The sequence below is a fragment of the Passer domesticus genome, chromosome 3 (assembly GCF_036417665.1).
Source record: "Passer domesticus isolate bPasDom1 chromosome 3, bPasDom1.hap1, whole genome shotgun sequence".
In the NCBI taxonomy this organism is placed as follows: domain Eukaryota; kingdom Metazoa; phylum Chordata; class Aves; order Passeriformes; family Passeridae; genus Passer; species Passer domesticus.
In genome coordinates, this window is record NC_087476.1 from 109,966,202 (window position 1) to 109,988,406 (window position 22,205).

Sequence of the window (22,205 nt, forward strand, 5' to 3'; positions counted from 1 at the left end):
CAATATTCACAATGCAGACTAAAAGAAACACCTCACAACCTGTGACAGGCAGATGTGTATGGTTCACAGAACACCCTACTCCACCTTCTCCATGTAAGCCAAGGGTTCAAAACAAGACAACGCTAGCCAAAAGCTACGAACTAAAAGGAAAAATTAAATTTTGGGTCGGGTATTAATCAATCAATAACTTAAAAGGATTTTAAGAGTTCCTGGACCGCATTCAGAAATGCATTCCAAGCAGCAGAAAGTTTCCTTTCTTTTTGCCATACATCATATTTAAGCAGATTTAGCTATCTGGTAAGATTTTCATTTTTGCAGCAATAGGCAAGCGAGTGCTATAATATGGTTTCAGGAGAGAAAAGTCAAAGCAAGGCTCCTCCAAGTCACTGCCTGGAAAAGCCCTTCCCCAAAGCTCAACTAGAAGGCCATCACATGTCACCATTCAAGTTCTTCTTGTGTCCACTTACACTGGGACACCAATAAATTCCCTTGATAAGTGCAAGATAGGGTAAATTGAAAAACTGTCACTAAAATACCCTTCTTCACAGCGTAGAAGCAGAGTAGTTGACTTCTCCTCCCCCAATATATCAGAAAATTTTGACCTGCTATATTTATGCTCAATTTAACAAACCCAAAGAGGAGTTACTAAAATACCAAAGTTCTCCTGCAGGAAAAATCCAAACTACTCACCCTGTTATACATGTATCTAAGCATGAAGTCCAGCAAAAAAGATTTTCCTTTGCGGAAAGCTCCTGCTACAGACACAACTACTATGTTAAGATCTTTAATATGTTCCTGAAGCAAGATTTTTTCCAATGCTGATTCATCTAATTCAAAGTTATGGTCATCTTCATGAGCAAGGACAATCTGTATGGGGCGCGGCTTATCCAGTTCCACCTCGTCATCCGAGTCCGGCAGGGCATCTGAGTCTGGCAGGGCATCATCCTCTTCTTCTTCATAAAGCTTACCTGCAAAGTGACACGTGACAGCACATTAGTAAGTCACAGCTTAGGGCAAGAAACACTTTCTTTTATTGTGAAGCCTTGAGCTGGGCTTACATCTCCAGCAGCAAGGGTGATGTTCCTGGGAATGCAAAGAGGTCAACAGTAGCTCCCTGTCCATTTTCATCAGCTTTGTGTCTAGCCTGTATCTCAGATCTTCTCTCTTTCAGATACTCTTTATATATTAAGGAATCACAAAAAAAACTCAACCCTGATTTTCAGCTTCAAAACCCCTTTTAAAGGCATCTTAAGCCAAGGGCCTTTTATCAGGGAAAAAAAGAATCGTTCCAAAGAAGCCTGACAGAGGACTAAAAAAGGGCATTTTTATATCACCACGTTCTTGCTGTGAGGGTGTCAGGGGAAATGAATGTTTTCTGTCAACAGGTTTGTTTGCCAACAGGTACAAGCAAGACCATGGATCTAATATGGAAGCCCAGGATAACAAAAACCAGATGAATAAGCTCCTCTCTAATTCCAACACAGTTTCAAGTCTCAATACAGCACAGACTTTAGAACACCTATTCCCTGTTTGCAAGACAATAAACTACTGAGCATGTGCATGCCCTAACACTTCTGGGATAAGAAAACAAAAAAAAGTTGAAGTAGTTTCTGGCTTCATATTCTTCCTACAATGCACTATTAAGCAAGATTTAGCAACAGTAAGTATCAACTCTAAAAACAGTTAAGAGACTATTTTATACACAATTTAACAATTAACACCTTTTCAGGATAAAATAGTAGCTGAAAAAACTATAACTCAAATTTAAGTTACTAATGAATGACAAGGTAACACAGCCCTTCAGACACACACTATACCAGTACCAACATCCTATATTCCTGACTTCTAAAATTCAGGAGTTAATTGGATTAGAGGCCTAAAAGAAAACCAAACTACCCTATCCAAGGTGAAGTGCCCTCTCTTGTTCAGGCACCACAACACTGAAGTTTGTCCCATAGCAGAAATCAACTCTGCCATTCCTGACTCTACTTTCACTGGCAAGCATCTGGAAAGCTTCTTTGTGCTTACTGAATTGCCTCCCACTCCCAATTTAAATTTTGCCATGTTCTATTGGAAGCCCATGTGCAAAAACCTGACCACGGCACCTTCCTACCAGTTACTTATCTGGGATTATCACATATGATATTCAGTACACTGTCCCTCTAGTCATGTTTCCATTTCCAAGACAAGGCAGCAGCCACCCCCAATCCCTTGCTGTGTTGCTCACAGAGAGGTTTCCTGTGGAAGCAGCCCACTAGGAATGTTCTCCTGCAGGATGCAGCCATGAGGCACCATGGAACACACAGCTTCATTCATTCATGGCAGAGAACCTGCCAATGCTCACAGGACCTGCCAAGTCATTCCTGCCAGACTTTGCATGTGAGATACCATTCTCAGTGAAAGTCTTATGTGCAGGGCTCCAGTTTTGTGGATGTAACGAGACACTGCAGTTATTATCATAATTTGAAAACTGGTAACACAGTCACCCTGAAGTTTCTCCAGCAATTCTCTCCTTATCCAGCTCTAACAACACCTCATTTAATTGCAAAATGACAGAGAATGTTTCCACTTCCAAGCATCAAATCTTGTGCTGTCCCAAAGCCCAATAGTATTACATCTTGAAAAAACTTGGTTTAAATATATTAAGCTTGCATGGTGCTTGGTTTGAACAGGAAGTACACTTGAGTGGTTAAATCCTAAGCAGCTAGAACTAAACTGCAACATTATCCAAGTGAGTGTGCAAAAGAGTCCCCAGCATCACCCTAACTCAAAGTGATTAATACAGCAAGCCAAAAAATTGATTATACTAGCAGGCCTGACAACTGGAAGGAGTAACTTCTAAAAGCAAATCTATCAACAGGACACCAAACTATACAAACTACACTGACTGGTCACCATTTCAGAGGAAAGTCTCTCACTTTTGGCCTCAAGGTTTTGTATTCCCAGATATTAAACAAGCCCTCTCCTCTTTTTCAAAAGAGTTTCTATACAGGCTTTGCCTCATATAGGCAGGATCCTTTGGAGGCCAAAAAATGTGAGGACAGCCCAGGTATGGAGAGACAAAGATTTTGACAATTAGAAAGAAAGCTTCCAGCATCACATTCTACAAACACATAGGGAATATTCTATTGATAAAAGTATTGATAAAAGATAGTTCCAAGAAGAGGTACCTATGTCTTAGCAAACACATTCACACAATGCTTCAAAGCCTCTGCTTCAAGATATGTCCCTGGTAGTAAGTGTAACTTGGTTACTTGGAACAGCCTCCTTTTATTTAAATACACACTTCACTTAAATACACAGCTGCAGTAAGGGATTGGGTCTGTAAACTAGGGCTGATTGAAAAATGGTTTGAAGCCACACCTGCAGCTTCTCTTCATTCACTTGGAGCCTGACATTAACCATCCTGTGCTACCTGGAAGTCATCAAAACTTGTCAAGACCTCAAAGACTTCAAGCTGTAACAGCATCCTTGTGCCAGGGCAGAGCACAGCCACATAAACCTCTTCAGGCCAAGGAGATTTCAGAACAAACAAGTGGAACGGACCTTTATTATTAGTTATTTATAAACAAGCAAATTCTCCCTATCACAAGGAGATAGTACTATCAAGAGGTTACACAAAATATGCCCATTAAAAGTTCACATCTTGTTAACAGCATTCTGCACCACTGAAGCTCATCAGCTCAGAGGGAACAGGAGAGAAGACTCTTCCTAGACCCTACTCAACTCCTATTAGATTTCACTTACCAGCAGAAATTGGAAGTCAACTCCAGAGCACCTAATTGGGTTTGTTTGGTTGGTTTGGGTCAAGTTAGATTGCTGACTTTTCTTTTTTCCTTTGACTAACTAGCTTAATATATTTAAAACTTCCCAACCTACCTACAGAAAAGACCATCATGGCCATCAGTCAAGCACTTTAGAGGGGGGATACCTACAGTGCTGACAGCTGTGAAAGCAACTTGATCCATCCAGAAGATGGTTTGATAACTTCGTGCTCGAGTGGCAGAGAACACCCCTCCTTTCAAGATTCTGAACTAGTTGGCAATTAACAGGACACACATTGCACAGGTCAAGCATGTTAACTACAGAACAAGTGCTACTGCTTGTCCCAGCAGCATAATCAGCACATGCAACCCTGTCCAGTGTCCCAGGCAGATGTCACACCCTTTTTTGATCCTTTATTCTGCCTTCTGGCTGCTCACCCTGTCACTCTGGCTAGTTGCTGTCTCAGGCAGCACTTAGGGAGCCTTTCTAGAAGACTTCAGTATCATGGCCAGAAAGGTCACGTTACACTTCCAAGAATTACTTTCAGTACAGCCTCTGGAAACAGAGGTCAGGACAAGAAACACTCCCCTCCAGAGTCCGGTTTTCTGCAAGAGCACTGCAGAAGTTCTCAAAGCAGTTCATAAAATAAACATGCTGACAGCACTGTCCGGTCAACTCAGGCCAGAGGTTTATGCAATTCAGAACTCAAAGCCCTGTCCCTTGGCTGTCCCCCATTCCTCACCTGCCCCAGCACAGTCACAGTGTACTACTTAAAACTCAGAATTTAATCTGATTTGTTCTAAATTCCAGAGACTGCTCTAGGTTCTTGCAATAGTCCAGTCGCAGCAAATCAAGTATGAAAGAGATGAGTACTAACTTTAGAAGAGATGGCAATCACAGAATGGCCACTTCTACACTAACTACTACACTACTTCTACTTCCTAGCCCGCTGGACAGTGCTTTGGACTTGAAAAGTTCATGGCAGCATCCCTTTACAGGTCTCCATAACAATACATGTCAGTACAGAGGCAATCAAAACAGACTTTTGGTGGTTTGGGGGTTTTGTTTGTTTTTTATAGTACATTTTAACACTTTGCTAAGCCCAGTTTCATCCCAGTAATGGAGTTACCAACCCAATACATTCACACAGGGAGTGGTTGTTTCAGAAGAACGTTCCATGTCCTGCACACACAACAGAGAGGCAACACTGCCTCCTGCCACAGGATTAAAGACTGATCGATGCACCAAGCTCACGCATGGGGTTGATCACTATGCTGCTGGAAATTCCCACGTGCACAGAAGATCTGAACCTCAGGCTTTTAGTACATATGTAAGAGTTCTCATCTGTCAAACCATATGGCACTAGAACTTGTAGCACAGAGCTCCAGGCCCAGGAACTCACAGCAATATTTTTCTTTTTTCAAGATGTTCACCTGACCTTTGAAGTTCCTCTAGTACTGAACTAACAGACTCCAGACCAAGGTCACAGCTGCTGCTCTGTCTGGAGCTGATGCAAAATGATCATCAACGGGACTTGCCCCTGAAGTCTGCCATCCATTCACACCTACTGCTGTGGCTGTTCACCCATCAGTCCCTGTGTCACTTTGACTTCTTCCAACTTCAATTATTCCATTAGAACCTGTGGGCTAATGCATGGTTCTGACAGTCACAATCACTTCCTAACCCAGGTCCAACAGGATGGGACACGCAAGAGAAGCAACATTGTGCAGCAAGACACAGAAGCAGACAGATTTGAATGGGAGCAAATATAGCCAAGGGAAGATACTACCACTCAGTTTCCCTATAAACTCCTCACTCCACTCAGTAACAACTACAGCAGGACTGCTATTTATTCTCACCAGCTAAGTACCCAGAACAAGCACCATTTGTTGAAATACTAAGCCAGATTTTGAGAACAGTAGCTTCTTGTATATGCAGACAGTATTTCAACTGAACAAACCCCACTAAATAACCCATTTCTTTAAGCATGAGGTAAAATGAAAAGCCAATTCCTGCTTCCCCTAAGTACACAGCCAGCAGCTGACCTACTTGTCCTGCAGTGCAGGAACACGAGTGTGAAAACACCCAGACACCTGCATGCCAGGAAAATAAGAGACAGCCTGCTTTAAATGCAAATTCTTCTGTTTAAGCACTTTAATTGACAGAAAATACAGTTACCTTTGAGTTTCAACCTAAATACAGCTTGAGCTCTTTGAACACATTATCTACATCCTTTTATTAAAAAAAAAAATTTAAAAAGCACATACTAATTGCTAAACTCATTTGGTTTTAGATACAGTAAAAGTTTTTGATCAACAAGCACTGAATCACAATTAGTAACTGCTTCTGTGGACAGTGAGTTGAACACAATTACCCACAAATGCAGCAGAACATTAAAATATTTTAAATCCCATCTGCTTTTTAGTTTTAAGTCACTTTCATTAGTGTAGCTGTCCCTCATCAGTATTTCCATTTGCTCTGCCACAGGGAGTTTAAAGAGTATAAAGCTGCAAATCTTCCACCTGGTAGTCTTAGTATCTTGCTTGCACAAAAACCTGCACTTTGCTAGAAGTCAACTTCAAATCAAGACTTCCAGCACCCCTAGACACTTCAGCTTTGAGCATCCCTGAACTCCTTTCCTGGTGCTCTACAGCACCACACATTTGCCTCCACTCAACAGCAGTTCAAGTCCCCTGCTCACATTTCAATACAGACGCTTGACAGGCTCCCCCACCATCACCTGAACAATGAAAAGCAAACTGAAGTGAGCTACACTAAGCTCAAGCCATCTTGCTTGAAATTTTGTTCAACCTCCACACGCTAAGGGAGTTCATGGCTTGAATCAAAAGCTTAAAATAATTTATCATGAGGAAACTGCTGTACTGCGTTTCAAAGTAAGGCATTCTCTCAGTGCTTCACGTAGGAAATTTTCCTTGGAGAGAAGGGAGACAAAGTGCTTAAACATTTATTGTTTTGATGTAGTGAACGAAGGAAAGTGTAGGCATGTGTGAAGTGAGTTCCAGAGCACAGAAAGAAAATATGTTAACCTTCAAACCTTATTTGGACACATCTTCTGGGGAAAAAAAAAAAAATCACTAGATTTAAGCCACAAAATTGCCCTCCCCTTTTTCCAGCAGTGCTACTCAATGCAATAAACTCACACCAAACTATGGGGCTGCCACAGACCTTAATGCATCGCTGCTTTCCTATTGCTGACTAGTAAATAGTGCCAAGTAGCTCGTTTTAAGGCCAGAAATAATTAAATGTTTTGAATATTTCAGCTATAAATAGGACTGATGAGCTAAGTTCCAAAGACTTATTTGGACATCCAATAACACCAATAGAGGAGTAGGGGCAGGGTACAGGGGGAAAGACATTTAACTCTGTGTTCCTTCAGGGCAATGGGATGTTAAAGGGACAGATCTAGAACTGTTACATAAACAGTGAGCTGAAGCGAGAAGCACCTGAAACTACAATTCTGTCAGGAAAGAGGAAAAAGATGACATTCTGATGACCTACATACCTCTGAAGCTCCACAACTAATCAAACAATAGGCTTGTCTACTCCTAAGTGCCTTAAATTGCTTCTCTGCTGAATGGTGGGCATGCATGCAGGAGCAGACAGCTCTCCCCTACACAAAACACCGATAAGCTGGCATTTTGTGTTCTCCCTTTACGGGGACAAAAAAACAGGAGAGAAACTTCATACAATGAAAATGTGCAGCAAAAAAAGTCAACCCTCCAATTCAGCTCCTCTCAACCAATACAGGTGAGAGAATGCCAATAAGCAGAGGCTAAGACAGAAGCAGTACAAACCCAGTAAGTTTTAAAAAAATGATATAAAATGACTGCTTTTTAGAAAGCACATTATGAACTTGGTAAGAAAGATGCTTCTCTGTAGCTACAAGAAAAATCATGCAGGGTAAGGACAGTGGCAAAGCATGCTTCCATCCTTCTTCCCCTCTGCCCAAAAATCACAGCTATTAATAGCACACTCACTCTAGGACCGACCAGGATCTCTACCCACAGTAAGATTCACCAGTACTTTTCCAGCCCCCTCAAAGCTGTATTAAAACACTATGGGCAGATTAAAGCATTAAAAGGCCTCTTGCTCACTTTTTCTCCCCTTTCTTATCCATCAGGCAGGCTCTTGAGGATGGGAGAGTACTCCAGATCTGACAGTGCCCTAGTTCACCATGAACTCTGGAAATGGCATGTGACAGCTCCTCATGAACACTGAAAGCTAACTGGATCCTTGCAGCCACACACATTTAAACCAGGCAGACTTCTGCTTCTATCTCAGAGTGATTTCATTTAAGGTTGTTGCTCATTCAAGGAGTCAGTATTTTCTAATTGGTTTAGGCCATAACCGTGTTTTATGTACCTTGTACAGATCCTCATGTCAACAGCCACTAATTTAAACAATAAGCAGCTAACCTAAATTGGTATTTTGAGTGAGAATAGGGAGAAAAGAATGAAGTGAGGGATGCCAACTGCAATTGCCCCATGTTTGGTCTTTCAATTGCCAGTCAGAGGTGGTTTAGTTGCACCAGAGGAGCTCAGCAGAAAGCCGTGAGTGCTTCCTTTGGCTGTACAGAGGCTAAGCCAAAGGGTCAGGTTGCCTACTCATTTCCAGCATAAACAAGTTGTCACTCACAAACACCAATGTAGGGAAGCACAGTATGCCAAAGAGGCTCAAACCTTTCATTTTTGCTTTTAGCAAGATGAATAGCAGCAGCAGTGTGGCCAGCAGGATGAGGGTGGTGATCAGCCTCCTGTACTCAGCACTGGTGAGGCCACACCTCGAGTACTGGGTTCAGCTTTGAGCCCCTCACTGCAAGAAAGACCCTGAGGGGAAGGCTCTGCAGCACAACTCGGATCAGAGCAGCTGAGGGAGCTGGGAGAGTTTAGCCTGGAGAAAAGGAGGCTCAGGATGACCTCAGCACTCTACAACTCCCTTAAAGGAGGCTGTAGCAAGGTGCGGGGTGGTGTCTTCTCCCAGGTGACAAGTGACAAGAAATGGCCTCAAATGGTGCTAAGGAAGGTTTAAGGTGGGTATCAGGAAACATTTCTTCATGGGAAGGGTGGTCAGCACTGGAACAGGCTGGCCCAGAAAGTGGTGGAATCACCATACCTGGAAGTGTTCCAAAAAAAGTGAATGTGGCACTTGGGGACACACTGCTAGCGGTGAACACAGCAGCACCAGGATAACAGCTGGACTCTGATCTTAGAGATATTTTCCAACCTTAACAATTCAAGGCAGCTTCCAACTAAAAGTGCTCTTTCAGCCCAACCTCAGTTCACACTCAGCTTCCCATCTCTCAGTTCCTGCAGCTAAGAGAGCCTTCCAACCAGTTTTTCCAGCACTGAACCCCAGAATTCTACATTTCATTTCAAAGAGTAAAGGGCTGTACAGAGAGAGCATAGGTTTCTCTAAAAAACTGTCTTCTCTAGATCACACAGTCTGCCAACTACAGTAACTACCTACAGACAACTCCATTAAATATTTCAAGTTCTTCTTCTCTCTTCTTAACTGTTCATAACTTGGTAGGGTCACTGACACCCATGAGATGAAAGGGAAGCGTAAACAGGGGAAACAGAACACGCGTCAACACAATTAACACCCAGATCAACAATGGGAATCAAAACAGGAAAAAACTTCCACACAAGGCACAGTTAAAGAGAACTGAAGCAAATAAAAATTTATAATTCACATTTCACATGTCTTCACTTTATCTCCACTGGAGGAAGGGATTTTTCTCACACAGCTACAACAAAAATAGTTTTTATCCGGGTCCCTGCTACTAAGCAGGTAGAGAAATAGGCCTGGGCTGCCATATCCCTTTCCTGCAATTAACCCATAATAATTGATACAGTACCTAAGTCCATACACTTCAAAGCCCCACACCTACTGCCACAACTCCTGAGTCTCTGCCAGGCATCACTGCTGCTGCTACACACAAATCCCTTGTTAAGGCAACAGCTCAAAGTACATTAATTCTGCCAACGGGACAGTGCCAGTAAGTGCCTCCTCCCCTCTCCCCGTTGCCTCTTCACGCCTGTTTCAATAGCACAGCTGAGTCTTAACCACCCACTCACAGGGGCTCTCCCACTCTTTCCCATTTCCAGCACCATGCAGCACCACACTGCCTTTCCTGCTAATTCTGCCACATATCCAACACTGCTTACAGTCAAGTCAGCTACTGAAGCCAAACCAGCAGAAAAAGCAATCCAATACAAGCAGTTTCCTACAAACTGTATCACCTCAAATAGAAACCCAACCAGCACTAGAACTGAAGACAAACAAACAGCAGAGCCACAGAGTCTCCTCTGCAGAGCACAGTTCAGCTGCACTGTTGAACACTCCAGGGCTGCTGCCCTCTGTGCTGGCACTGCCGTCCCAGGTCCAGCACCAGCTTATCCTGGACACCAAGTGATGTGTTCTGCACTCTACAGCCTCTGAAACAGCCACACCAGCACTGCTGAGGGGGAGGCACAGACTGCTTCACTGGGCACTGGTGCCAAAAGAAAAGTTCAGCTCTGTAACTACAACCCAGTTCAGCTGGAAAATTTCCCCAGACTCCCAAAACTCACAAGTACAGTTAAGAAGCATATTCATGTAGGAACTGACTTGGTGATATGTGATAACACTGCAAAGATGGGTAGACAACTGGGCTGTAACTGGATCTGACTGTGTGTTGCCAAAGATTTGTCTCTATCTGAAAGTTCAGATTTAGGCTGGGGTAGCCAACACATTTGTTAACCTTCACTTAAGAACAAGGTTTCCTTCCCTTACAAATGGAGGCTGCCACAGGTTTCAGTCTGTCAGTGTTACAGGCCAGGAAGATCTTGAGCTTGGCACAGTCCTTCCTGCACGGGGGGAATATTCCCTTGGACACACGTACTGAATACACTGCACCTGCTGAGAGCCGGGCCTACTACGGAGTAGATTAGAAACACGTTGATTTCAGTATCACTGGTCAAGTTGTCCCAAGGACATTATAACACACACTTCAGCAGCTCAGCTCCATCCAAGCACCTTTTTGGGTTCAAAGGGCTCAAGGCTCACCCACTTACCCAACGATTTTTAACATCATTCACAACTCTTGTGACCACACAAACATCAGCCACTGCTACAAAACAAGTCTCAAGAACTGGAGCACTTTTGATTTTTAAACACATTTTCCTGAGATGGGAAGTGCCATTGTCATGTGTACAGTGATGGCTGCTGGCCAGGCAAGCCTAGAGGTATAGAAGTGAAAGAAGTCAGCAATCTCATGTGTAAAGCAAGCCACACTTCTCAAACAAGAACAAACACAGAGGGGGCTGCTTCTACTCCACATCAAGTTCTCAAACTTGTCTAAATACATCTGGACAATCAAAGTCCTTTTCTGCAGGACTACCCTATGTTGAGGCCACAGTGGTTTAATATACATCTTTCACTTAGGTGAAGAAGAAAGAGGCAAATACAACTCTACAAAGTCTGTACGTTTTAGCACAACCCTCCAACCAACAGTGCAGTCTCCGTAGATCATACTTAATGTCCTCATTTGGTGGATTCATGAAATCTTTCCTTACGTTATACAGAGCAAGCTCTGGGGAGAAAAGGCTAGGATTGTAAGATGAACTGAAACAGAGAAAGATAGCAGTGTGCCCCTCTTCAAAGCTCACTAAAGCTTAATCTAGTCCTAATGCACCACAGAAATAAATCAACAAAAGATTAGACTAAAGAACAACTCAGTTTGACATTTGATTAATGACACAGTGATATGTCTGCAACTCAAAGTACTTAGAACAAGACTCTAAGAACAATATTCAATATTTCACAAGCCAACTTCCAACCTTCAAAAGCACCAAACTGCATTTCGAGGGTCTTCTCAAACAAGCAAGATTTCTCATAGCATCTCAAGGTTCTACAAGCATTTAATTACATTCGTTGTCCAAACGTTCACAGTAGATAGCATGTTCATTTTTCTATTGAAAAAAAATTAAATTTAAAAGCAGAAATCACATTTCTGAATGTCTGTACCAGTATTTTATTTTGAAAGGGTTTTTGCCTTTTAAATCTCAACACATAACATGCAGTTATGTGCTATTTCTACAGTACTATTAGGTTTAGAAAATACTCCACTTCTACATCCTAACCCTCAAAATCATTACTTACTGCACTTTTCCAAACAATTTATTAGCAACAGGCCTGACATACCAGCAGTTCAAAAGATTTCCATTTAAGAATTTTGAACTGCTTTCCCTTCCTACCCTAATGACAAGCTTAAGACTTTGCTCCCTGAAAGATAAGTGTTAACTGCTTTGAGGGCAGCTTCAAGGCAATGTTTAAAATCTTTAACACAGTTCCTTAGTTCAGGATTACAAAGTATTTAAGAAACTTAATTCTCTTAAAAGCAAGATGACTTCTTGCTTTAAGAAAGTGATTTGATTATATCAAGAGCCTTAACCTCATTTTCTACAGCAGTTATTTTCACTATTATTTTATGTCTAAGCAATACATTAAAGGAGGCCAAGCTTCTGTCTCCATGCCTAGGAGTTCACATACTTCAAGTGACTGTTCCTCCCCTGAAATCAGGGCTGTCATGATTCCCATATTAGGCAAAGGATTGACAGATTGAACCTTTTATTTCCCAAAAGTTTACAGTTCCCCAAGTAGATCACACCACATGGACCAAGGAAATGAACAACTGCAAGTAAAAGCCAGAAGACCCTTTCTTTCATGCAGAAGAGGGTGAGGTGGGAAGGAAACAAGACAGCAAGTTTGCAGGCAGTATTATCAGAGGATTGGGTTTAAAGAAACAGCTAAAATAACGGCACTTACTCTTCCACTCAGCAGTACCACCCTGCTGGAGGAGATAAGAGGTGAGAACAACTTTTCCAAGTGTGCACAACACAGGAAAGCAGTCCTAACACGTCAGTACAAGCAGTTGACACATGTTCTCCAAAAAGTTTCCATAATTTTCAATCCAAGTGAAAATAAAAAAAGCCACCTTGTTATCCTGGAGGCATTATCCAATGCATTGCTCAAAAAGATATTCCAAATATTTTACTGAGACCAATAAGAGCTTGTAAATTCAACATGCTTATCTCTGAGGTGACGGTGGGAAAATAAATGTATTATAATTTGACACAAACTACAGAGTGGAACCTGATTCTGATGTCACTGGAACAACTGCGTAAGAGCAAATTAGGTTTTACTCTCAAATATCAATTCACTGGAAATTGCATTCTACATTCCATGTCTACTACCTGTACAACATCTTATCAGTTCAAGTCTTCAACATTTTGGCTCCTATTCCAGTCCTTTGAAAGAAACATGCCATGACCTGCTGTAGGAAATCCCACCTTGCCATGCAAAAATCACCAATATATAGGGCTGGAAGTGCAGTCATCATTTGCCCATCATCTGCACTGAAAATAAAGCTGAAAATATAATTAGAAAAAAATCCAAAACAAGAAACTACACGAGACATCTCCCCTCCTAATAAAGCATATCAGAATTTCCTGTATACAAAGTATAAATAGAGGCCAAGTAACCAAGCTGTGAACACAAAATCCTTCCCCAAAATACACTTTTACTTAGACTTTTGCCAATCCTCTCACGTATTCCTCCACTATAGACAAGAGCAGGGCCACTCTTAAAAGAAGCTGTATTTTCATAAATCATTTCTGCAAAAGCCCAGATGGACTTCTCCTTCAGCTTATACTTGGTTTCCTATTAGTCCTACTCATAAGTTCATCAAGTGAGCATCAAGCAGGAATTCCAACACCCATCTTACCTGCACTTACTCATGTAAGTTCCTCTGGACTGCCTTGGATGCACAGCAGTGCCATCTTTGGTGGCAAACATTCTATTAAATTTAAGTTTTTCCAACCTTAAAGAGAAGCCAGCTACTAACCATAATTAAATTAGCATAGTTTTTCTCTCTCTTTTCCTGTTTGGTTAATTGAAGAAGATACTTATATAGCTTCAAAGATCTACTACTCTCACACTGGGATATAAAGCAGTCTTGTTACTTCAAGGAGTAACATTCCCGTGGAGCAGCCAAAATTCTCAGTGACAGATTCCAGACAAACTGAATAGACAACTTTAGGAGGATGTTCATGTTTACACATCCTGCAGAGATAATTATGGCCCTAGAACAGGGATGTGGGCTCCCTCCCAAACACCAAGGGGGACAGTGAGCTCCTTGCTTTGCTGCAGAGCAAGAGCTCCAGTTAAACACCAGCTTGGGGAGTTGAAGGAAGGAACTTCAACAGTCCTTCCAAATTTTATATTCAAAGTTTTTCAAAAAGCTTGGCAAGCACACAAAGTCTTGTCTTGCTGGAAATGAACACTACACAGAATATATTATTTCAGAAATAAGCAGAAGCTAAAGGTCAGGCAAGTTAGTTACCAATGCTCTCAAAACACAAGTTCCTATTATGTATTAATTTGCTCCTAGAAATGCCTTGATTGTAATTCTTATCCTAAAAGACATCACTTATTTCTTATCAGTCATTTCTTTGCAGCTAACTGAAACAGCAGACATCAATGTGAGCCATGTTTTCACATGTATCTTAAAGAGCAAGTTTTGCTCATTTGCTTGTTCTGGCCTTTCAGACAAACCCCAACCCCAGAAATGTATTCACAAATATCAACTCCCTATGCAGCACCATGACCTTAAAATCAGCTACAGATGAGACAACAATTCTTTGTATCATATTGAGAACAACCTTCCAAAACCAAGGAAAGCTACTTCTATCTTTCCTCCAGGACATCTCAGGAAGTTCAAGTTGCTGAAAATGTTTTAAAAAAAGAAACCCAATCATATTTCAGCAAGAGTACAGTCTAAAGATCCACCATATATAAGTATTTCTGATTTTTTCAGCTGCTGACCAATGGCAAATACAGCACATCTGCCTATGCAGAGACTTAGAAAATATTTTTATGCCTTGTTCACCTTAGATAGTTGAGGTTAAAGACAAAACCTAAAATGCTAACAACTAGTATAGTAAGTTTAAGAAATAAATGCAGCCTTCAGCAAAAAAGTTGAAAAAATGCACTCAGGCAGCTCACAGATCACATTGTAGGCACAGCATGCAGCAACAGTAGAAAAAGAAATTAAGTAAATTAAAAATCAAGGCAACAACTCAGCCTGATTTTAAAGTTTAAAACTTCCCATTCAAAGACTGCCTTGAATATAAAAACCATCCCAGGGATGGGGTCTGTTCATAACCACAATACAAGAACAAAAGCAAATTCAAACCCACATTTTTGTAAGGTAACATTTGAGTGAAATTTAGTAGTTTTCCTTATGAATGTCCTTGAAACTCCCATGGGCTGTGATAAGATGCACAACAGTCTACTGACAACAGGCACAAAGTGAAAAGTACTTTTATTACAGCACTGAAGTGAAGCCTGTGATCATGCTGGTGCTGGAGACCAACACCACCGTGGCTCACTACCAAACCAACAGGACACAGAATTCACCTGCATTTCCATCTGCCTGTTCCATCTGGTTTGGAAGTTGGGAAACTCAAAGCTGGGGACGATGTGATGCAGCCACCAGGTGATAAGCACTGCTCTATGACACTGGAGGAAAACCCCAGCCCTTCTCCCCCCAGCAGACCTGCTCCTGTCCAGGCTAGCCAGCATGAGGCAGTGTACCTTCCATTATTAGGGCAGGAAGAAAACAGAGAAAATAGAGAAAACAACTCCTCATCTACCACAGCACCTCGCTCCATCAGTGCTACTTCAGTAGTAGTAGGAAAATATTAATTACTGATAGTTAAGCAAACCACAGGGACTGCAGTTGACACAAGGTACCTAAGAAGTATTAGGACTCTTGTAAAGTGGCTCAAGCATTCCTCTGCATCCAACACAAACAAGAGCTGCCCAGCCTCCTAAACCAGGACAGACTGTCATGTTTAAAAACAATGCTTTCTCAACAACTCAAGTAAAACTTTGCTGTGCTGGAACTATTTCTCTGCTGGGTTTAAAGCTGCAGGCAAGTGAACGTGAAAAGGAAAGCATACAGCCTTCCTCAACTCCACTCCCTGCTTTCAAAATAACTCCAGCTGAAAAAACAAAACTAGTGCTATTATTTGAGGAGGTGCTGTAACACGATTATTGATTTTAGGGTAAGCTAGGAGGTAACAGCTGTTAAGCAACACTCAGTAATGGTGCAGGAGGAGTTAAAGGCCTCTCCTGTTTCACTGCTGCTCTTGTAACTATTCCAACCTATCCCTCTGCTTCGTTTCACTGCACAGAAAGCCCTTCTGCAGGCAGGCACAGATCACCCACACAGACCCTATCACCTGAGCTGTTCCACGAGTAAAGTTCAGGTGCAACTAAGAGTGACATGTACATGTTTCCACTGCTAATGATGACATAGCTAATTAAAGGCCACTTATTACAGGTGTGCTGGCACTTTTATGACCTTGAGAATAATCTAATGTTTTGAGATAATTAAATGACAGAGTAGCAAAAAACACAGAAAACTGAAATCAAAGAAAACTGAGCAGTGCTGGGAGGAAGAGAGTCCAGTCATTGAGTAGTAAAGCAGTATCACAACATCAACTTCAATCTCCGGGCTCTTTTAAATTATTCAAATTGCAATGCTGCCAAACACAATCAAACTTTTCCTGATGCTTTTCCTCCCTGTAAATCAAGCCAGGTGAGTTGTCATTCTTTATCTCCCAGTTTATAGTGCAGCTAGTTGCTGCTATCTCTAGTTGGCTTGCAAATCAAGCAATTGAAACCAATCGTGGCACACGGCATCTGCTAGGTTTAGTTTAACTGTGCCCAGTCCAATCGCTGTGCTTCCAAATTAACTGAGAGTTACACAACAAAGACGTTAAAATAGTTCAATGTTCCAGTGCAGCGCTAAAAACCTCACATGATCCAAGCCAGGTCCGAGGCGGTAGAACCCTCACAAGCCCCAGGTGCCCCCCTCGCCGAGCGCACGGCAGGGCGATGCTCCGAGCTCCCAGCTTTTTAAGCCGCTCCCGAGAAACAACCACACTTTAAGAAACACAGTGCGCAGACTCCAGCACACCCGGGGCTAAACACCCAGCCAAAGCCATGTCCCATCCCCACCGGGGATACATTACAGGCGAGAGCTGACAGCGGAGCGCACCAGCTCCGTGCGGGGCACGGGCCGGCAGGGAGCAGTCACCGCCTTCCCGAGCTGCCCGGGGCTGCTCCCTCCGCCAGCGGACGCGGCCCCGGCAAAGTCGGCGCCCTGCGAGCTGCCTGGCTCCGCTCCCGGCGCTGTGCAGCGCGAGCGCCCCGCGGCCCCCGGGCCCCGCTCCTCCCGGGGCCGAGGCACCCGCGGTGCGGCCCGGCCGACCGCAGCGGGGAATAAGGTCACCGGCAGTGGCCCCCGGGCCGCCCCCGCTCCGGCACGGGCCGCCGACCGCAGCGGGGGAGGCCCCGGCAGCAGAGCGGGGAAAGCGGGGTGACCGCGCCGGGGAGCGGCCGCGGGCCGGGCGCGGGGGCCGCTGCCGCGATTTCCCCGCCGCCCCTCGGGGGCGGGCGGCCGCCCACGCCATTTTGAGGAGGGGGGAGACACGGGGGCCTTTTCCCCGGCGCCGCCAGGCCGCCCAGCGCCGCGCTCCGGGCCGCGCCTCGCGAGCGCGGCCCCGGCGCCGCCGCCCCCGGTGCCGCCGCCGCCGGCGGGCCGCGTTACCTGCCGGGGCGGGCCGGTGGCGGGCCGGGCCCGCGCGCCGCGCCGCGTCCCTCGCCGCCATCTTGTCCGGGTTTAAAATTAACTCCCCGTGACGTCAGAGCTCCGCCGCCAGACCTTTATCGCCCGCCGGCGGCGCGCGGGGCGGGGCCGCGCGCGGGGCGGGGCGGGGCCGGAGCCGCCAGGGGGCTGCAGCGGGGAGGGGGCGGCGCTGAGGGGCGGGCGGCGTGAGGGCAGCGGAGAGACGGACAGGCAGACAAAAAACGGACAGACAGACACATACACACAGAGACACAGACATGCACAGCCCCCGGGCTGAGTGCCTCCCTCACGGCGTGCGCTGAGAGGGAGCAGCGGGGCTCCAGCGGCGTGAGGAGTCCCCCCGGCCGCACAAAACACCTCTTCAGGCAGCGCATCCTTCAGGGCTCCTCCCTCGGCCACACTCGTGCAGGGCTCACAGCCGGGCCGACACCCGTGTGCTGGTGTCCGCCTGGCCCCTCTCCCTGCTGGTTCCCCTCTGCGGGGCCGGGGACAGCCGGGAGAGCTGATTCTGAATCAGAGCCAGCCACGCAAGTTTCCAAGGAACCAAACATCCCTGCTGTCTCTGGGGTTTGCAAGAGGCTTGTTCCTCTCCATCCGAGCTGACCTTGCTTCATCCTTCTGAAAGGCCAGCTGTGAAAGTGAGCTGCCCTTACTGCATGAAGTTTTTAAGTCTGTGAGGTTTCCTATTGCTAAAGGTTGTGTAAACCTTCTCAGGCAAATTGGTCACTATGACCTTGTCACTTGTTAGAAGAACACAATGTCCAATAAATCATCGTGTGAAGTGAGCAACAGGCTTGCAAAACCCCACTTCACCACGGCAATGCTCTCTGTAGAAACCATTTTTCTCAGTTTTTAGCTGTGCTAACTTAGTTCTGGAGAGGCAGCTTGTGAGTGACAGCAATCTTAAAAGCAAACAGAGTTTGGTTCTGCCAAAACGGAGGTGGAGGGAAAGCTCAGAAGAGATTTTCAAAGTAAAAACCAACTATCACAGAAGCACCTACAACTGCTTTCCAAACCTTGCTTTCCTTTACTACCAAAGTAGCACATAAGGGGTTTCCTAACACAGGGGTTCATGACACTCCTGCTGTGCTTACACTGGCAGCCCTTGTGTCAGAAAGTTTAATATCTGCAACACATGAAAAAGAAAGTAAAATGTCCAGAAGATGCTGCAATCACAGCAAGTGAGAACTGCAGAAGGATACAATGATCAAACTATTATCATATATTCAATTCTAGTTATGACACTTGGATTAATAAAATATGCAGTTCTGTAAAAGAACTTTATTATTGTAGATTTACGTCAGCAAAAATGGAAGCAGGATTCAACCCCTTTGTACAAAAGCGTTCATAGGACTGCTAGGAAAAAAACAAAAATGTTGCCATTGGCCTTTTGCAGTTTAATATCCCTTATTTATGTGCTGAAAATGAGCACACCATTGCTTGTCCTTCTAACCTCACACTAAGTGAAGGAAAAAACCTTTCTTTCCATCGGGAGGAAGGCAGAGCACACTCTGTACACAGAGGTATTGCAGAGATATTCAGGCAATCGGGCAAAGGGAAATAACTTGGAGTAAAACACATTGACACTGTTAGCTGCCAAATTTAACTTTCAGCAGCTCAATATGCAAACTAAAAAAAAAAAAAAGGGGGAAAAACATCTCAATACTAAAGAAGTTTCCTAATTCTGCCGTTAGTAAACAGCCTTGTTCCTGGTCAAGTCTGGAACAGTTTACGCAGAGAAGAGTTTGAAATAGTGCGTGTTCAGGCAGATAGATTTCTGCTTCATGCAACAGGATTTGCTGCTGCTGTAACGTGAGAGCACAAGTCAAGACCTTGGAGGTCAGAAAGCTCAGCCTTAATTCTGTCCTCTTATGTTTGCAGGAAGGAAGGAGACATTTTCTGAGCTGAGGATTTTGCTATCAACAGGTCTTTCCTGGTTGCAAAGGTCCCCATCTCCACTGCACTCCCAGCTACATTCCTCTGAGCCAGGCTAGGAAAGGAGCTAGGACTGAAACTGCTTAAGCTGGCTATGGATTTAGCCTGGAAGGAGCTTGGGAGCAACTGTGCAAACCACAGGCAGGCTGTGGTGGGAAGGGATTGCTGGGGCAGAGGGATTCCTGACCCAGGAGTGCCAGCTGGGCCAGTAGTCTCTCCAGCCCCCAGAGTCACAGTTCTGTACTACAGGCAGCATCTTCTCCTGGGTTTGGCCATGCTGCTCTGAAAACTCTGCTGTCCCAAGCTTGTCCCAAACCCACCTTGGGCCAGCCAACAAACGCCACCAGTGTCACCCATGCAGTGAGACAAAGGCTGCTCAGCCACGCTGCTTGGAGAGCTGTCCCTTCCTGCAGCTGGAAGGGAAACAGGGCCACCACAATGTCTCCTGGCCTTCAGGAATAATAGCAAGGCAAAGGACTGGCCAGTTCCCAACCCACGCAGGCCAGAGGCACCTACTGGACACTAGGAAAGGCTGAATCAGACTGGGGACCTTTATGCCTTTCTGTATGAAGTGTTTCTCAATCCTCATCAGCCAGCCTGTGCAATGCAGCTGGGCTTGTTTAAAGTAATCCGTATGACAACAAATCCTTCAGCCAAACACCTACCTGAAGCATGCTGAGCACCGCTGCTGGGCTGGGCATCAGAGCCATGTCCCACCTTGGAGGGCTGAGGGTCCTGGGATGAGCTGGAGACGTCTCCATTGGTGCTTCTGCGCTTACGAACCTCTCTCCTCATCTGCTTCAGGCTGCCGAGTCCAAACTAGTGACCAGGAGATTCCCACTCCTCCTTCCAGACTGTGCTGCAGGCAGTCAGCAGCTGAGGACAGACAGCTGTGAGACAGAGGTGGCTCTGCTGACACCCTCCCTATCCACAGCAGTAAGGCACCTCCAACCCTCTGGCTGCAGTTAGGACCACCCAGGGCTTCCCAAGGAATAAATCCGGGGAGGCAAGGAGAGGTCAGCTCTGCCACGGTGAACCAGCGCTGGCACTGGGAACAGCCAGGGCAGGCAGGGGCCAGCTGCCCTCCCACCACACCCCACCAGGGAGCTGTGTCACTCAGGCAAGTCTGAGATGTCCTAACACACTCCCACTGGGAAATCCGCCTGGATCTCGGGCTTGTTCCCAGAGGCAAACACGTGCCCTCCCAGAGTTTGGAAATGCCCTACAAGGCACCTCGTCCTGCTTTTCTCTGAAAAACACCCAGGCTGCCGTACCACAGCCCTACTACTTATGGACTTCGTCTACTCACAGCCTCCCAACTCTTCCAGCTGGAGCGCTCCTCCCTCTGCACCGTGCCAGCAGGCGCTGGAGGATGTGCTGCTCCCTGAGCCCCTGCCCACTCTGCAGCTGGATCCTCCCTTTGGCTCCCTCTTCCCAGCTCCCATTCCTGTGCCCTGCCCACACGCAGGAACACGCTGCTCGGTCCTGCCCAGGCTGGCTGATGTTTGCCTCACTACCTCGGCAAACATCTCAGCCCCGTAAACAGACAATCTTGGTTTCCTGTGTATTTCTTTTTCTGGTGCTCGCCATTTCCCAGGGGCATCTCTCTCAGAGTCAGGGCTGCCTTCATTTGTCACACAGGTGATCTAAAAGTTGCTGTGCGTCATTGCAGAGTGCTCAGCACAGCCCCGGGCTTGTAGCTACCTGTGTGTTGGCATAACCTGGGGCTCACCCGAGCAAAGCCAAGGTGAGACACAGCATGAATCCAAGCCTGGTTCTTCTGTGGAGAACTGCAGGAAGGGAGAGGTATTTGGGAGCAGAAAACAAATTGGAAAGGTGGGGAAAAAAACCTATTTTACTTAATTCCCTCAACCTGAAGCTGTCCCACATGCTGAGAGGAGATGCCTTTTTAGCTGGCTGCAGGACACCTGCTCGAGAGAAAGCAGCCCCTCCCATACCACTAATTTATAGCAAGCTGAGTGAGAAATGTCTCTTTCTTCCCTGAGGTTGACCCAGGAGCTGCTCCTCTGGGGAGAAAGGTGGAAAGAACATTGAATTTTAGCTGTGAGAGCAGCTTAGAGCAAGTTGCTAGGCACCAGCTGCAAGAATTGCCTGCAGGTGCTCTTGCAGGAGAGGTTGGGCAAGTTGATTGGGCTCTCCCAGTGCAGCCAGAGTGCCAAATACCTTTGAAACGGGCATAATCCATTCTCAGCCTGAAGGAGCTATTGCACAATCTTCCCAGGATTAAGGGTTTAAATCGAGGGACTGTGTCACAGCTGGGGAAAGGGCAGTGGGCAGGCTCAGGAGCCATGCTGGCCTGGGTGGCTCTCTGGGCTGGTGGGATGCCCAGGGAGGTGACAGTCTTACAGGGGCACATGAAAGCCATCTCCCTTGTCCTGCCCTGTCTACATCTTATCAGGGTGGCTGAAGTCTTCAAAGAATTAAATGGCTAAGTGGTTTTCTTCTGCTCCTGGAAGCAAAGCTCCATAGCGAGATGAATCTTTCATTGCAAGCGTTTGCTCAAGCAGAGTCCTATCATTTCAGCCTGTATAAACACAGTGAGATTTCCATCTCACTCTTAAGCAACAGCACAAGACGAGGCTGTTTTTAAAGTCTGGTTTAGATACTGACTCCTGCAAAGGCTGCAGTGCTGCCTGGAGTGCCAGTGTGCCAGCAAACCCCAGGGCTGCCCCACTGCAGAGATGCCCCTGTCTGCAGCCAGCATGCTGCTTCCAGCCTCACCTGGAGGCCAGCTCTGCTTACCCACCTGATGCCTGCTCTGCAC

General features: G+C 45.4%; 1 protein-coding gene across 6 annotated transcripts in view; it reads right to left on the reverse strand.

Annotated features, from left to right (window-relative positions):
• Positions 1–20,849, reverse strand: part of ATL2 (atlastin GTPase 2) — a 38,619-nt gene extending 17,770 nt beyond the window's left edge. For all 6 annotated transcript variants that reach the window (XR_010359471.1, XM_064415062.1, XM_064415064.1 and 3 more), the window contains exons 1-3: positions 20,730–20,849; positions 20,086–20,296; positions 691–968 (exon numbers count right to left, since the gene is read on the reverse strand). Coding sequence is in view for 5 of the 6 variants with exons in the window: in XM_064415062.1 (XP_064271132.1) it covers positions 691–968; positions 20,086–20,215 (408 nt within the window). In the remaining variant the exon portion in view is untranslated. The remainder of the gene's footprint in view (positions 1–690; positions 969–20,085; positions 20,297–20,729) is intronic.
• Positions 20,850–22,205: the final 1,356 nt, after the last annotated feature.